Raw genomic sequence first — 16,605 nt, 5'->3', positions numbered from 1 at the left:
ATTCCTTTTTAAAATGCTTAGTAGCACAATATCAATATCAATAAATCGTTTATGAATTTAATTTGTGATATTGTTATCCCAGTTCGCGATTCAGGATTGCATTTCAAGATTGAAAATGATTTCGGCGTGCAGTTCGGATATGTATATATAAATTCATGCCAAAATATTATTAAAATATTAAGATCCAGATTCGGATTGATAAGATACTTTTTTCGTTACTAAGTTGTGTATTCACATTGCTTATTCTGTAAAGTCGTTTCGTAATTATGGGAACATTTTCGTGTAAAAATTTCTTCTCTGCACGTGAATTTTTTTTCAGGTATGGAAGCCGCTGGGAATGCCGGGGGTATCGTCGAAGCGGCGATTTCCTACACGGGTGATGTAAGCGATCCGAATCGTACCAAATATAACTTGAAATATTATACCGACTTGGCGGACGAGCTAGTCAAAGTAGGTACTCATGTCTTAGCGATCAAAGATATGGCTGGATTGCTCAAACCGAGAGCAGCCGAAATGTTGATCGACGCAATAAGGCAGAAGCATCCGGATGTGCCTCTTCACATACACACGCACGATACTGCTGGAGCTGGAGTAGCTTCCATGTTGGCCTGTGCCAAGAGTGGGGCCGACGTTGTGGACGTTGCCGTTGATAGCATGTCTGGCATGACCAGTCAGCCTTCTATGGGCGCGGTTGTTGCATCTCTTCAGGGTATAGTTTAATAACTTTTTAATTTTGTGTGATTGTAAATTAATTTTTCATATAATTTTTTTTATCTTTTGTACACGGAAGAAATGATTTTACTAAAATATCTAAAAATTTAATTAGATGCAGATCTGAAAATAATTTTGTTAGACTATAAAAATAAATTAGAAGAAAACTCCGAACATCATGAGCAAGGCTGCAGAAAGTTTTGTTATTCTAGCAATCAATTTGAGCCCTTATATAATTATTTTCAGATTTATATCTAGTTAAATCTGTAAAACCGTTCTTTCTATATATCTATATATAATATATGTATGTGATAATTTTTTACATTTTAATTCGAACTGATATTTTGATTCGATAACTGACAGCTTGAATTACGTTTTAATTATTTTAATTGCTGTTATGACATTGTAATGTTTTTATTAGTTTAGTCAGATTAAATTTATTAACATAATAGTGAGAAATGAAATTATATTAAAATTTGATTAATGCTGAAGCTAAGAAAATGTTCAATTAATATAATAGGAACGGACATTGACACAAAATTGAATCTATCTGATGTCTCCGAATATTCCGCATATTGGGAACAAACAAGAACGCTTTATGCACCATTCGAATGCACAACAACGATGAAGTCCGGAAACGCGGATGTCTACCTCAACGAAATTCCTGGTGGTCAATACACGAATTTGCAATTCCAAGCTTATTCACTCGGTCTGGGCGAATTCTTTGAGGACGTGAAGAAGGCATATCGACAAGCCAATCTTTTGCTCGGTGATATTATCAAAGTTACGCCAAGCTCCAAAGTTGTCGGTGACTTAGCACAATTTATGGTTCAAAACAAATTGACCGCCGATGATGTTCTCAAGAAAGCCGAAGAACTATCGTTCCCTAAGTCGGTAGTCGAATTTCTTCAGGGTGCCATTGGTGAACCTCATGGAGGATTTCCTGAACCTCTCAGGTAAGAATTTGCGTGCATACATGAATGTTAATTTCACGGTAATTCTTTTATTGCGTTTATTTTGCGTTTGTAATTTGATTAGATCGAAGGTTCTCAAAGACATGCCACGCGTGAAAGGCAGACCAGGCGCGAGTTTGACATCACTCGACTTAGATGCCTTGAGGAAGGAATTGAAAGAATCTCACTCACACGTTACCGAAAAGGACGTCATGTCGGCCGCGCTCTACCCTAAAGTAACGAAGGATTATTTGAACTTCAAGGAACAATTTGGTCCGGTAGATAAATTGGAAACTAGAATCTTTCTCACGGGGCCTAAAGTAGGCGAGGTATTCGATGTCACAATCGAGAAGGGCAAAACTCTCGGTATCAAAACCCTTGCAGTTGCAGAAGATCTTACGAAAAATGGCGAACGTGAGGTGTTTTTCGAAATGAACGGTCAACTGAGATCTGTGTTCATCAAAGATAAAGAGGCCGTCAAGGTAAACGAGACTCGGAATTTTCGGTATTATGGTGGTATACTATCACGTGATTTAATTAAGTTATAATTAAAGTGTTAAATAACAATTAAATTGATTAAAATAAAATTTCCTTACATGTGAAGATAATTAAAAGAAGATTACAATTAAATTGGGATTAAATGAATATCTTAAACAAAGTACGATAAGAATTTGTCTATTCTTTGTGCAGGAATTGCATGTGCATCCAAAAGCAACGAAAGGTGACAGTAATCATCTGGGAGCACCGATGCCCGGCGAAGTGATCGACATTAGAGTAAAAGTGGGCGACACTGTGGAAAAGGGTGCACCATTAGTTGTGCTATCTGCTATGAAGATGGAAATGGTTGTACAAGCACCTAAAGCGGGCAAAATCAAGAGCCTTGAAATCAGCTTGGGCATGAGATTAGAAGGAGATGATCTCGTCCTGACATTCGAATAAACTCTCGCGCTGACGGAATCGATCTAAAAATCAAATCATGTAAAAGGAACACCAAATATTTATTGCTATTTACTTTAATAGTGCGTGTGTGAAAGACAAGATCTTTAGCAATCTTCATACGAAGCTTGGATTGAAATTTTTTATTTAACATTCTATTATCGATGATCATCGGTTCAGAATCGTCGATGACTAGGGTTTATTATCCAAAAATTATTATCGCACACTGATAAATTTTTTAAAACAATTGTTACGTTTATTATTATATTTCTTTTAATAATTCTATTTCTTAGATGGTAAGATCACATCTTATACGGAAATTTAAAAACATCCGTCTATATATTAAACAAACACAACAGTTCTAATTAGCTTAAACATGAAGTTTAATATTGAATTAATTATTTCTTCAAAATAGTCTGTTTTTTAGTGAGATGTTACATTTTCATTTCAAAGTATTAATGAAAATATTTTAAATATCCTATATATGTCATTTAAAAATGATATATTGAGTGATCCAAAATTCATAAATTCGAAATACAGGACATGATACTTTGTGTTAAAACGAACAACTTTTTCCAGTAATAAAATTACATTTGATAAATAATTTTTGCGTTTACTCGTATAACTTCAACCTGCTCTCCAGCAAAACCTACTTGTAAAGCCTGCGACACATGATGCTTGTTTTCCTGCTGAATCGCTAGCTGAATTAGGATCTTGCTACCGACAGCATCGCAGCCAATACGGTAGCAAGAAGATACGGCGGCAGGAAAACAAGTATCGATTAGGTTTTAGATGCAATTTTATTAAAGGGAAGTTGTTTCTTTTAGCATAAAGTATCATGTCCTGTACTCCAAATTCGTGAATTTTGGATCACCCTGTATGTAAAGTCAATATGATTAATATGATACAATTAAACAAAGCTGCCTAAAAGATCCATTAATTTGTACATTTATACTGTATATATCAGATAATATCTACATTAAAAAATTTACTTGAAAACTTAAAAAAATCGATAATACCGCTACAAATTTTCCAATACAAAGCATTCTTATAAAACTTTCATAAACAGTTAATAAATGCTCTTACACATTTGATTGCATGAAAAAGACATATGTACATTACTCTCTCTTTTTTCTTATATCTTAATCATAAATAGATTTTTCTGAGGTAAATATAAAAATAATTGTGATCAATTAAAAATATAAATAATATAAGGTTAATTCAATTAAAACGTATTAATTAAAAGAATTTTCTCAAGGAACATAATTTACAGTATATATAAAACGATTCTATCGATGTGATCTGGTTTATCTGTTCATACTGCACAACGTACAAAAAGATGGAAAAAAGATCGAGTATCTTCTTCAGCATGATTTTATATTAATTATATAGCGTGTAAATATAAACGATTACCCCTATAATTTAATTATGATATTGAGCTAAGCCTTCACGAACGATTTAGCAAGTAGGTAGAAAAAATCATTCAGGGAATAAAGACTAGAATATTCCTAAAAAGCCTTACCTTTGTCTTTTTAAGAGGTTAACATCAAATATTATATTTTTTAAAAAAACATTGTAAAAAGTCATAATTTAAAAAATTCACTTTAATAAATATATAATTGTGAAAATTATCCTTGTTCTATAATTTTGCAATATAATTTTATGTATGAAGATTTACTGACAAACATTAAAAATGTAACAAAGTAATCTCTATAAATATGTATATAATTGTGCCATAAACGTGGATATATAATATTATGATTGTATAAATGCATATGTTGCACTTAGTGCAATATTTTTTACTATTGTAAATTATATGCAATGTTGATAAAATATTTTTCAAAAAGGTGATTTTTTAGGAAATACAAACGTTAAGAAATTGTGTTATTGTACGACATAAATATAACAATGTAAAATGTAAAACTATATTTTATATATATATTGCATCAATATATTTCTGCTTTAATTATTTATAAAATCCATAATAACTTGTTCCTCAATAACTTGTTACTCAAAAATAAATTATATTTCTTAGTACTTTTTGTGATTAAGCATAAAAAAATTATACTCTTATAAATCAAAACATTATATTATTTTTAATATTTTTTCAATATCTTAAATTAAAAAATATTTTTTTCAAAAAAAATATATAGTTTTTATCTTTATAATTCTAAATTCAATTATTTCTAATAAAAAGATTTTTGAAATCATGTATTAGATTTCTTTATATTGTTAGAAAATTATTGGAATAATTATATATTATTCATCCATCAAGTTGTTGTCAATAAATGTTGTATATTTATACATGTATTTTAATTAATTACTGGGTTAATTTCAAAAATTAAATAATTTTATTACATATTTAATTTGGATATTTTGATTGAGAAAAACACTCTAAAACATAAGTACAAAAATATCTTATATCTTATTGATTAATTATTTTGTATTAATATTTTAAGTTTTATATAAGTATTTTTTAAACCATGCTATTATGTTTAGTATTTTATTTTGTTATATCTTCCAATTACGTTGCTTCAAAATAATGTATCATAAATTTTTTATTTAATACTATAGTATAGTAATATCTTTAACAATGTTTTCTATATTTGTTTGTAAAGAGGCGAAAAGATTAATCATTAATCAAAAAGATAAGGATAGGACTTTAGGAAATAATCAGAAAACTTGAGAGTATTCTGTAAAATTCGAAGCTTAGACGAACGGAGTGCATCCATTTATTGTAATAACCCATCATATACTCGAAAGGAGAAGGTCATAAAGAGGTTTCCATGATTCTCTGCAAATATGCGAAAACGTGGCAATAGACTTATGATCTTTAAGTCCAGGCGTTTACAGGTCGTAAATGACAATGGTAAGAGAATATGTCACCGAACGCCGACAAATATATATATAATATATATGTATATATATAAAACATTGTATAAGTTAACATTTCCGACTAAACTCTTATCGGTGTATCGAAATCGATAAAATATAATTACAATATATCTGTATAATAAATATGAAATATCGATATATATGTATATAATATATATATCATAATCGTAATAGTTCTGCTCTGATATATTTAGCAATATCTTGTCTGAACGATAAAGAGAATCTTTTTTTCGGTATTTTTGTTTTTTGATAAAGTTTCTCGAGATTACTCGCTAAGAAGATCGGTCCCGAATTTTCCACACGTTGCGCGTTCATTAAAAGAAACTTGTCGTGGAGACTGCTGTCGAACAATTTATACTAAAGCGATTTTCGGTGACTAGATACTTCGAAACCGTAAACTCCTCCGCTTACAAGTACATACGCTCGTAGTAACATGATATATGCGAACTGGAGGTAAATATGTGTCGATGAGAAAGATAGAGTGAACTAGTGAGAGACTTTGGAAGGCAAAGAGTGGACGAACTCTTAAAACTATCGACCCGACCGGTGGATCATTTTACGAATTATTCGTTACATCGACTCGTCGAGTCGATAGTTTGATAGTAATTGCTTGTTGATAAACTTCCCCGTTGCACTCGACCGAATGAAACAACTATTAGTGAAATTAAATTATAAATGCAAATAGATATAGCTCTACGGAACTTGCGTTTTACATCGTCACCATTATTAAATAATGTGAAGTACATGAGGGTCGAAGGAAGAAAGTCCACACAAAGGCTAAACTTTCAAGGTTGCCGCATCTGATAAAATGCGTATAACGTAACACGCGATTTAACCCTTTATGATCCAAGGTTACATCATGCTGATCGGAGGTGGCGAGCATTTTATACTTATTTTGCACTCATATCAAAGTTATTCTGATATATCAAGGCCACTCCATAATCGCGAACGTTTAAATGAGTATTTATTCATATACTTGTCAAATCATAAAGAATTAATCGCAAAATCACAAGAATAAATGTTTGTGATGAGATCTAAAATATAAAATAATAATTCAAATGACTTAATAAGATATTCAATATATCTACGGAATATCGAAAAATAATGTTAAATCTTAATGGATAGAACATATTTTGTTTTTATCTTATTTATAGAACAGATAGAAAATTTAAAGCATTCGTTGTAAAACTTGTAAAACTTCCTATCGTCACTAAAGCGACGTGTGTTCGTTGAGTCAACAGATTCTTCGATGTTAACAATTGGTCGCGTGATGACGTTCTATATCCACTCAAGTAATACGCCAATTAGGGAAGCTGCTCAACAAGCGAACATGTATCTCTTAAGAATCGGCTTTTAGTATAAACAGTAAGGTAAGTATAGCGTAGGTATTCAAAGTAGAAAGTGTAAAGTATCACAAGAATTACAATAATCGTAACAATTACATTATGTCGCAAAGATTAAGTTCTTGACCTTAGTACATCGATCGCACAGTAATTATAAGCGCTTTTAATCGCGTCCCGTGCTTCGAGCACGCGCCGATAGACAAAGGGATCTCTATCAAGTCGGATAATCCTCTGTAAATACATCATCAGTCTTTGACACAATAATTATAATAACACCACTGACAGAGTAAAGCCGTGAGAAATGTCGCTTTATGGCATGGAGACGAAAGTACTTATATAAAATACGATTCGAGTTCGGAAATATGATCGAATGTGCTACATTTGCCGGAGGAGAGCACCCCATCCCGGATAAATTCTGCGAAGGAGACTTTAGTAGAAGAGAAAAAATGGATTTCGATGGAGCCCATTAATACGATGCATAAGCACTTATCGAGAGTATTCAAAAAGCAGCTCAGCAGAATCGCTCTTTATGCGCGGCAAGCCAAATCACTCGATTGGAGAATAAGACGTCAATCTCGTTATTATATTGCAAAAAGTGCATGTTTCTGTTATCGATATACATAGGTTTTGATTGCGTTAAAACATGAGATTTTTAAATCTTTCTACCTAAGAATCGGAACATCTCGATTAATAATAATAGATAAATAATTATTACTTGCATTGATAATTTTATATACTTATTGGTTTCATGTTACCCGAAGGTTTATGCGTAAAGTTTTGTTTGTGCCAGAAGGAGCAAAAAAAGTAATAAATAACAATTGATAAACTTATCTGAATTATCTAAAACGTCCATTTACAACGGTATAACGAAACTTTGACAAAAGTATCACACAACGCCATAATAAATTTAATTTCGCTAAAACCACCTCGGTCCCAGCTCGGTTTCCGAGCAAACCTTGCTCAAATAGCAATACAACGACTTTATATTTGAAATTCTGCCGTAGTTAGCAGCAATTAACTAACATTATTATCAAATTTCGCTCAAGTATTTTAGCCCACGATGGTGACATGCACCAAACCAATTCCCTTAGGCCATACAATTGATTTCCAAGATGTTTTATCAAAGCGTACGAACGTCGCGTTGCAATTCACAACTTAAGTTGCTGTAGCTTGCGGTTGAGGCGGCGTTGGCGCCTGTGTGTTGACATTTGGCCTATAAAATCGGTTAACTAATTGTTTCAAACTCATTACAACGCCTAGTCCGGTTCCTAGTTCCATGTTGATGAATGAGTCGAGATTATCCTTGCAAGCTGGAACGTACGAAATGAAGCCGATGAATAAAAAATGTTCATAAATAGATCATTCTACACAAATATACGTGCAGTTCAAAAATTCATGGTATAATCCAAATGGAGATTGAATGTTGGAAGATGATGTTAAGAAAGGAGTATATGTCAAGGTCCCATTTTCTACTATGTTCATATCGGACGTGAATGTGATACTTCCAAGAGGCCAGGATGTTGCGAGAATTGTACAGAAAATCTTTTGCAGGTCCACAGAATTTTCTTAAGTTTCCTACGTACTTGGTGTCGATATTGGAGGATAATCCGGCGGTGTCTTGATCCAAGTACCGTCCTTGCGCTTCATGTGATGCCGATTTGATGCGAACTGTTGTAAGTACACGCTGGCGGGCACCAGACGGAATCTTCTGTGATACTCGGGCCGCAGGGCCTCGTCAGATCGGAAGGTTTCAGTCGCGTACTTCCAGAAATGCGTGGGAAACGGCAGGCAGCTTTCTAAATCGTACACCACCGCCCTTTCGTCAGGTGCGTAAATGAGAATTGCATGGTAATCCTACAGAGAAACAAAAGACATTCTTATGAAATATTAATAGAAGGTAGATGGCATTTCTTAGCTTAGTTATCGTCTCACCGCGATACTAACCCACACAACTAATTTGTCTTCATCTTTCCCCGATCGTTGACGCCAAAGTGGAACGCTTCGTCGTGGGTTGCTTACGAAAACAACATGACAATGTTGCAATTCGGAAGGATGCCTAGTCGCCACGTCTTGACAAAGCTTCCAAACATTTTCCTCGCTGAAATTGGGTACAAACCACCCTTTATCCTTGACCAAAAATATTTGTGCAATCTATGATTGATTCGTTTTTCTACCGGAAATGCGAAGGAATAGTTATACAAACGATTAACAAAACATTTTACTTGTTATGTATGACACAGATGTTTCATTTGTTTGCATTTTATCTTATTTGTTATTTATATCACAGACATGAATAAGAGAATGAATTTAAATGGAAATATGGATATTAATCTTTAATTTAAATCACATTCAGGAAAACATCAAAGATTTTTATATTAAATTATCTATTATGCATTATTTTGTTGTACTCGTTAAGGATATAAATTATTGAAATATAATAACTAATAAATTTAATAACATTAATAATATTAACTTTATTAATATTAGAATTAATAAAGATAAGATTAATAATATTAATAAATATTAAATCAAATTATATTTTATGTATAATATTGTATAGAATACATTCAATTGTGGGAATTGGATACAAATACGAAAGCCAACATAATAAAATTATAACATAATAAAGAGAACACAAAGAATATTTAATAATGGCGTTAATTACAGCAAAAAAGCTCGATCTTTGAGGCTCACTTTGAAAGTGCAAAAATCACAAAGAATTGCCTTACAAAGTCATAAAAAAAAATAGCGTCGACGCTGTTAGATCAAATAAACAGAGTGCAGCTATTATCGAATAATCACAAAACGTATAAGTAAAAAGCTAAAAAGAATCGCTTTACCTACCTGCAGGTTACGTGTTCTGCGCAATTACGAGGGAAATGAAACCGATCTATAATCGTGCTCGTGCAAGCGCGGTTTAGCGCGACAACAACTTCGCGTGCCATCACATTTCGTGCGCATTATTTATCGCATGCATTATTAATTGCAATAAAAGCGGGTTTGTGCATTGGCGCCTGTTTAAGCGGCACACGTGAAACAGCCGGCAGTTAAACGGCGTGAGTGCCAATACAACTGTACTGATGAGTAGCCACGAAATAAAAATTCATTTCGCAGAAAGAAAGCAACCGAAACGGAAAATGCGAATAAGTAGTCGCACAAAGCTCCCATTAAATCTCTGACCTATATATTTATCGATCTCCTTAAAATAGGTTACTTCACGTCGAAATACAATATTTTTTGACAAAAATTTCATCCATTCATATTTATTATAAATTAAGATAGCTCGAAATAAATTCCAATTTACGAGACAAAAGTGCTATTTGCTTCAAATGTATTCGAGATTTGAAACTGCGCTCAATTAATTCTTAAACTTTGACATTAGCGTTACGACACGCTGTTACTATTCGAAATTTTACCTCTCACTGTCAAGAATCGTCAGCGAAAGCAACAGGAGAGCGGACGATTTAGTACAATTTCGAATTACGCGCCGCGAAAAAATGGCTGCGCGTTCTCGCGCGCGGTCGTCCGCATCGTCGCAACCGTATCGATCCGAACACGGGTGCATGTCGCAATACGACGCGTTTGTTTGTCCGAGAATCGATCGGGAAACCCTGACCGGGTCGGGGCACGCTGTCACCGATTGCGGTGACGCCGACCCCGCAAAGATCACTTACCAGTAGCAGCTGGTGTTGACGCAATCGGATGCCTTGGTGAAGAGCGGCACCAGGGGCTTCGCGTTCCCGGTCACGCGAGGTTCAACGGCCATCCTGCGGACGTTCCTGCGGGACACGACGTGAGATACGAAGCAGACCGAATGCACCGGACACGCGGAAACACGAGCGCGTTTAAGCGAACTGTGCTAATCACCCCCTGAGTCTCATAACGAAACGTTAAACGATCTCGAACTTCTCGTCCTCGTTCTTAATCGCGACGCGCACACCCAACCGGTTGGGACATTGTTTAACTACTGCACCTCGGCGCGGCTAGCGCAGCTCGTTTGAGCCCAGTGTCCCCAAATCGAATGAGGAGACCCCACCACGCGGCGCTCTCATAAACTTCCGCGCACCTGCGCACTACGCGGCATGACCTTGTGGACTGTACTCGGGGCGATTTTGGGCGATTTCCATTACTTCAATTAATTTAAATTACATTTCAATACGTCTCCGGAGAATGCTTCAGGGTTGATAAAGTGTTTTTTTTTAATACAAATTGTTTTTTAAAAATATATTTTTAATATTTTGAGTGTTTTATAATATAGTATTAAAAAAAACTTGCTTTAAATATGTTTGAAACATTGATTCAAACATGTGCCAAACATATTTTTTATCAATCTTGAAAAATTTTACTGGATATAATATAGAGAAAATAAATAAAATGGAAAGATTTTAGAAATTTAGTATCTTATAAATTCTTTGCAGTAAAATTTCACTCTGAAAAGTGAAAATTGAGCAAGTCGTGAAAAAGAGTGGCTCAATTTTTAATCTTTAAAAAAATTTTACTTTGCAGAGTGATCTACTCTGAAAAGTGAAATCTCACTCTTAAAGATTGAAAATAAAAGCAGGAAGAATGGCGTGAGAGAAGAAAAATAATTTTTTAAATATTTTTTAAATGCTTTCTGTTTTTTTGTAAGAGTCCTATTTTTACAAAATATGCACGCGACTGAAGAAAAAGAGTGTGACCATCGCGCATGTGTGGATCTTTCCCTTGATTTGATAACATAACATTGCGCCCGATTGCGCTGACACATGGTGTGTACTGGCGTGTATGCAACTGAACATGTAACGCAAGAATAAACATACACGAGATGCAGTGCGTTTCTTATTCGCGTGCAGATTTATTATCGCCGCGCGGGTGATAAATAAATTCAATGAGAAATAAATAGAGTAAAAAAAAAAAATAAAGGTTATCTTGCTAGCCTCGTTTATATTAAGTCTGTGAGAAACTAACCTCGTTAGTGTGAATATATATGTTTCTACTTACATTTTAAACATATCCTAATTGTTTTCCCAAAATATTGTAATCTAATTACTGTACTTTTTATTCATAAATAAAATGAATATTAGAAACAATAGGAACAGCCTCTTGTCAGTTTTAATGAAAATTACAATATTTGATAAATATTTTTAATAAGAATTCACATTGCTAACGAACGTTTGATTTTACAGGAAGCGTTTATCTATAGCCTTCATTAATTATTTAGAATACATCACTTGTTGATATAAATATTTTTAATTAATGAAAATGGACAATAGAAATAGCATCTTGCTGGTAATGAAAATTATTGTAGTTGATAAATATTTAATATAAAAATCGATGTTCTGCCAACGCGTATCATTTTACAAGAAGCATTTGTTCGTAGCCTTTAATTGTTTAGAGCGCATGGTCAGTTAGCATAATCTAGATAAAAATTTCATATCACATGACTCGTACTTTGCATCTCTTATATAAACTTTTCGAGTACGTCATACTGTGTAGTGATTTTCAAGTTTTCATGAAACGCAATTTGTCGCATTGTTCACGTTTCTTCGTATGCACATTAAAAGTAATAATCGATAACGTAAACAATAACGAATAACGATCGCGACAATGGCTATAAATCCTGCGAAAGCTATACTCCGGCAAGGAAGGACCGCACTATTTATATGCGATGTTCAAGAAAAGTTTGCGAAGGCTATATTCCAATTCGATAAAATAATTCAAAACTCAACGAAACTGGTAAATTCATTAAATTGCATTATTATACTCGTTTTACTGTACGATTTATGTTAGAACGTAAACACATGTTGAGGTTATGTTATTTCTCATAATTACAAAGCCTGTTCTTTTCAGTAGAACTTCTGTTCAGCAACACTTCATTTTTTTTCCCTTTTTCTCTCTACGTTGAAGAAAAAAGAGAAAAGATGAGAGATGCAAGACATGTTCAACTAAAAAGAACAGACTTAAGGTCATCCAGTTGTAAATTAACATTATTACAATACAATTGTTATAGTACAAAATACTATTGTTTATAGATCAGCGCTCTAAGAATTATGAACGTGCCTATGCTAGTGTCCGAACAGAATCCAAAATCTTTGGGGAAAACTATTCCTGAACTTGATATCTCTGGAGCCAAGGGACCTTTTGCAAAAATGCAATTTAGTATGTGTACTTCTGAAGTAAGTACACATTATATTCATGTTCTACAAATAGTATTAATATCAGTTACATAAATGCTGTTTTGCTCTCTTCAGATTAATAAGGAGCTTGCAACACTTTGCAATGGACAAAAACCAGAGTCTATTATACTCATAGGTGTCGAAACGCATGTCTGTGTAGAAAATACAGCTGTTGACTTAAGACAATACGGCTATGAAGTCCATACTGTGGCAGACTGTTGTTCATCACGTACTCAAGAGGATAGATTACTAGCTTTGGAGGTATGTTCTACGATTAGGCATGTTCCTTTTATTTTAACTGAACTTCTTGTACAGTTTATCTTTTACTTTTTTCTTTTCACATTGAAGAGAAAAAAAAAGATAAATGTGCAAGTTCAGTTAAAAAAAATAAGACTTGTGCTATCTAGTTTATTAACTATTATTGCAATATAAATATTTTAGAATGTTTAGAACATTTATATTAAATTTATTATTAAATTTCTGTTTTTTTTTAAACAGACGTTTTGATATATATTCATTTATAAAGTTTATTGTCTTATTAAATATACATTGTTCAAATATATTTATTTTTTTACAGAGAATGCGAGACATAGGATGTCACATAACCACTTCTGAGAATGTTATATTCAAGCTTATACGGGATGCAAGCAGTGAACAATTCAAAACTATACTGTCTCTTGTCAAAACACCAACTCCATACACAGGGTTAGTTCCTGTCTCAAAAATATAAATTTCTTGAAAAAAAAATATATAAAAAGATCTTTCTATATTTTTCTATGTATACGTTTTTATATCAATTATATATATCAATGAATGATATTATTAGTCCATATACAGTCATAAATGACTGGTTCTAAGAAATAAAGAGATAATATTTTATTAAAATATCAATGTATTTATTTATGTAAGACAAAAAGCTTAATGTATATAAGTACTTTATACGAATAATAAATCAAGTTTGTATCAATCAGGTTTGAATGTTTATTTCATGCCTGTTGAGCCAAATCCTTCTGCACCTCTACTGGTATCAGTTAAGGTATCTACTTCTTCTATTTTAGGATATGTAATTTTTTCACAAATTAATTGAGCTATGCGATCACCAGGTACAACTTCGAAATCTTCATTACTATGGTTGAATAGTACTACACCAACATTACCACTGTTTCAAAAAAATAAATAAATCAATAAAATGAAAACAATAATACTTTTGCTCATTCATAATCAAGCCTTAAATTTAATGCTTCCTTAAATTCATCTTTAGATGCTCTATAAGTGTCAATAAAATAATTCGTAGAACATCTAAAATTGAATCTGAGAAAGCTTTAAATATAAGGCTTGACTATGAACATGAGCATTCATTTGACATTTTATTTTCCTTTGATGTTTTCCAGCAAGATAGTATGACAGTGATCATTTTATCTCTGTTTAATATTAACAAATAAGAATGTGATGATTCATTATGTTATATATTATTTCTGTTTCTTGCTGGAAAACTCCCTTTGTCTCTGTAGAAATTGTGGATAGTATATACCGATAATCTGCATCTATTACGCCTGCACCAACATCTATGTGATTTTTCCATGCTAGACCAGATCGTGGTGCGATTCTACCGTACGTACCAAAAGGAACTTCTATTTGCAAATCAGTCTTGACTAATTCCTTGCCATGGCCTGGTATAATATACTTATACGCACTGTATCACACAAAAGAAACTTACATAATCTTGACCAAATTTCAAAGATTATTGTTATAGATAGAGAAATGCTCTTCAAATACATAATTATCATAATCGAAGGCAAATTTCTTTGTTCCCACTAGGCTTATTAGGTTACTTAACAATTTATTTTATATATAACATATATTTATATATAATATTTTGAACGAATATAACTAATACAGCAATTGTAGATTGACCGAGATCATTTTCTTATTGTCACTAGCCACTAGTATTTGATAGAGCAGAGTAATAGGAAAATTAGTTAAGTCAGTAATCATAGAGTGGGAATGATGTACCTCCGTAGATCGTAGCCTGCCGCATATTCCGAACCCTTCATCGGTGGGAACGCCTTGTCTGACAATTTAGCGAATTTCAGAACGTTTCCTGACATGACGAAATTGTTATCTCTCACGAATTCTTCGCAATCCGATTCACAAGTGCCCAACGATGCCAAACTATGTCACGCTATACCACGCCGATATGCCGCCAAAACGAGATGATCGTCGGTATAGTGGCGGTAAACACTAAACAGCTGCATCCGTCGATATTCATTTTAGTGTCACGTATTTATATGAATTTGAAAAACATAATTAACTCGCAAAATTAAAAAAAAACGTGGCATATTTTGGCAATCGTGGTCATTGAGACATGTGATAAAGAAATTAATAAATCTTGGTACCACAATCATTGTTTTTACCGCGAAATTTAAATATACGGATCTGTCGTTTTGCTATCTATGAAACGAGAAACAAAAAAAATGTTATGCTTCAATTCTGCGTACAATGGAAGAAATATTAGAAAAAAGAATAAATATTATAAATATCAGAAATGAAAAAATTAGGAAATGAATAAAAAGTATATAAATAACTTATTATATTTTATATATGTATTTGTTGTGCGTTATGTTTACTTTCTACTCTTAATTTTTTATTTTTTATTTATTTCTGTTCCTAATCTATTCCTATTCTTCCATTGTGAAAAGACTTTATAGTGACTCTTTGACTAATCAGCGTTAAATTATTTTTATCTATCTCATACGGAAGTACTTCTCGTTCCTTTCAGGATACAAAAATAGAAAAAAAAACTAGATCCAATACTATTAGAAATGCATATAGAACGCAATGAACGATAATGTATGAGTCTATATGGAGACACGTGTTCATAAAGAGAACAACAGTATAATTAGCTGCAAAACCGAATTAGTCCTTTGTTTGTTATTTTTTTTCTGTATTTTAAATACCTCTCAAAAAATATCAGAACTCGCAATTTGCGAGAAAATTACCCTCCCGAATTTACCCTCCAATTTATCTTTTACAAACTTAAATTAAATTTATTGATATCACACCAAACCTATCTCTCAATGAGCAGAATGTCTAAAATCGACGCATAAGACAACTTTAAGATATTATATAAAGAATTCTGAAAGATATCTTAAAGTTGTCTTATGCGTCGATTTTAGACATTCTGCTCATTGGGCTGGTAGAGATTCTCTTCTTTCTTCTGGCCAGATTAAACTCACCTTTACTTCTGGCCAATATTTTGGCTTCATAAGCCAGAAATTGACAATAAGGAGAAATACTCCTTTTTCTGCCGACTAATATCGCCGGCAATAAGCGTAAGACTTTACGCTTTTGTAAGATGCGCGAAACACGAACGCGTCGCGAGACCAACATATTAATAAAATTGACTAAATATCAATATAAACAATTAATAATAATAATAATAATAATAATTCTATTAATACACGAATATATAAATTTCGCATTTATGCTACTCGCATTTATTCAAAATAAAAAATATAAATATTCGACTAAAAATAAATCTAAAATAAAGAAAAAAATTTCATGTCAATAACATTTTTATTTCAAAAGAATTTCAAATATTACGAAATTAGA

The 16,605-nt window shown here is 32.8% G+C and overlaps 3 protein-coding genes across 4 annotated transcripts in view; 2 read left to right on the top strand and 1 right to left on the bottom strand.

Annotated features, from left to right (window-relative positions):
* LOC108746091 (pyruvate carboxylase, mitochondrial) overlaps positions 1-2,646 on the top strand; it is a 22,203-nt gene extending 19,557 nt beyond the window's left edge. Inside the window, exons 11-14 of the mRNA XM_018482629.1 lie at positions 320-709; positions 1,232-1,667; positions 1,750-2,146; positions 2,355-2,646. Coding sequence (XP_018338131.1) covers positions 320-709; positions 1,232-1,667; positions 1,750-2,146; positions 2,355-2,603 — 1,472 coding nt within the window. The 3' untranslated portion in view covers positions 2,604-2,646. The remainder of the gene's footprint in view (positions 1-319; positions 710-1,231; positions 1,668-1,749; positions 2,147-2,354) is intronic.
* Positions 2,647-6,634: 3,988 nt separating this feature from the next.
* On the bottom strand, positions 6,635-15,241 carry LOC108746093 (protein N-terminal glutamine amidohydrolase-like). 2 transcript variants are annotated; one of them, XM_018482631.1, is made up of 5 exons: positions 15,007-15,241; positions 14,525-14,686; positions 8,783-8,936; positions 8,422-8,692; positions 6,635-8,148 (listed from the first exon to the last, which is right to left on the bottom strand). In XM_018482631.1, exons 1-5 carry the CDS (start codon positions 15,099-15,101, stop codon positions 7,994-7,996), a joined length of 837 nt encoding a protein of 278 aa, XP_018338133.1. In that variant the 5' UTR covers positions 15,102-15,241; the 3' UTR covers positions 6,635-7,993. The 2 variants fall into 2 exon arrangements, with proteins under 2 accessions (XP_018338133.1, XP_018338132.1); XM_018482630.1 differs by lacking the exons at positions 14,525-14,686; positions 15,007-15,241 and adding an exon at positions 10,513-10,953.
* On the top strand, positions 12,238-13,754 carry LOC108746094 (isochorismatase domain-containing protein 2-like). Its single transcript, XM_018482632.1, has 4 exons — positions 12,238-12,553; positions 12,850-12,993; positions 13,069-13,254; positions 13,571-13,754. The coding sequence occupies exons 1-4, from the start codon at positions 12,425-12,427 to the stop codon at positions 13,721-13,723; spliced, it is 612 nt and encodes a 203-aa protein (XP_018338134.1). The 5' UTR covers positions 12,238-12,424; the 3' UTR covers positions 13,724-13,754.
* Positions 15,242-16,605: the final 1,364 nt, after the last annotated feature.

Source organism: Trachymyrmex septentrionalis, unplaced genomic scaffold (genome assembly GCF_001594115.1).
Source record: "Trachymyrmex septentrionalis isolate Tsep2-gDNA-1 unplaced genomic scaffold, Tsep1.0 scaffold16, whole genome shotgun sequence".
NCBI classification, from domain to species: domain Eukaryota; kingdom Metazoa; phylum Arthropoda; class Insecta; order Hymenoptera; family Formicidae; genus Trachymyrmex; species Trachymyrmex septentrionalis.
The sequence above is the reverse complement of the archived record's forward strand: the minus strand, read 5'-3'. Positions and strand labels throughout refer to the sequence as shown.

Coding starts and splice junctions, on each gene's coding strand:
- LOC108746093 (XM_018482631.1), bottom strand. CDS start 15,101: ATGTCAGGAAACGTTCTGAAATTCGCTAAATTGTCAGACAAGGCGTTC. Junction 14,687..15,006: donor GCAGGCTACGATCTACGGAG/GTACATCATTCC, acceptor TGTGTGATACAG/TGCGTATAAGTATATTATAC. Junction 8,693..8,782: donor AAGACAAATTAGTTGTGTGG/GTTAGTATCGCG, acceptor GTTTCTCTGTAG/GATTACCATGCAATTCTCAT.
- LOC108746094 (XM_018482632.1), top strand. CDS start 12,425: ATGGCTATAAATCCTGCGAAAGCTATACTCCGGCAAGGAAGGACCGCA. Junction 12,554..12,849: donor TTCAAAACTCAACGAAACTG/GTAAATTCATTA, acceptor TATTGTTTATAG/ATCAGCGCTCTAAGAATTAT. Junction 13,255..13,570: donor ATAGATTACTAGCTTTGGAG/GTATGTTCTACG, acceptor ATTTTTTTACAG/AGAATGCGAGACATAGGATG.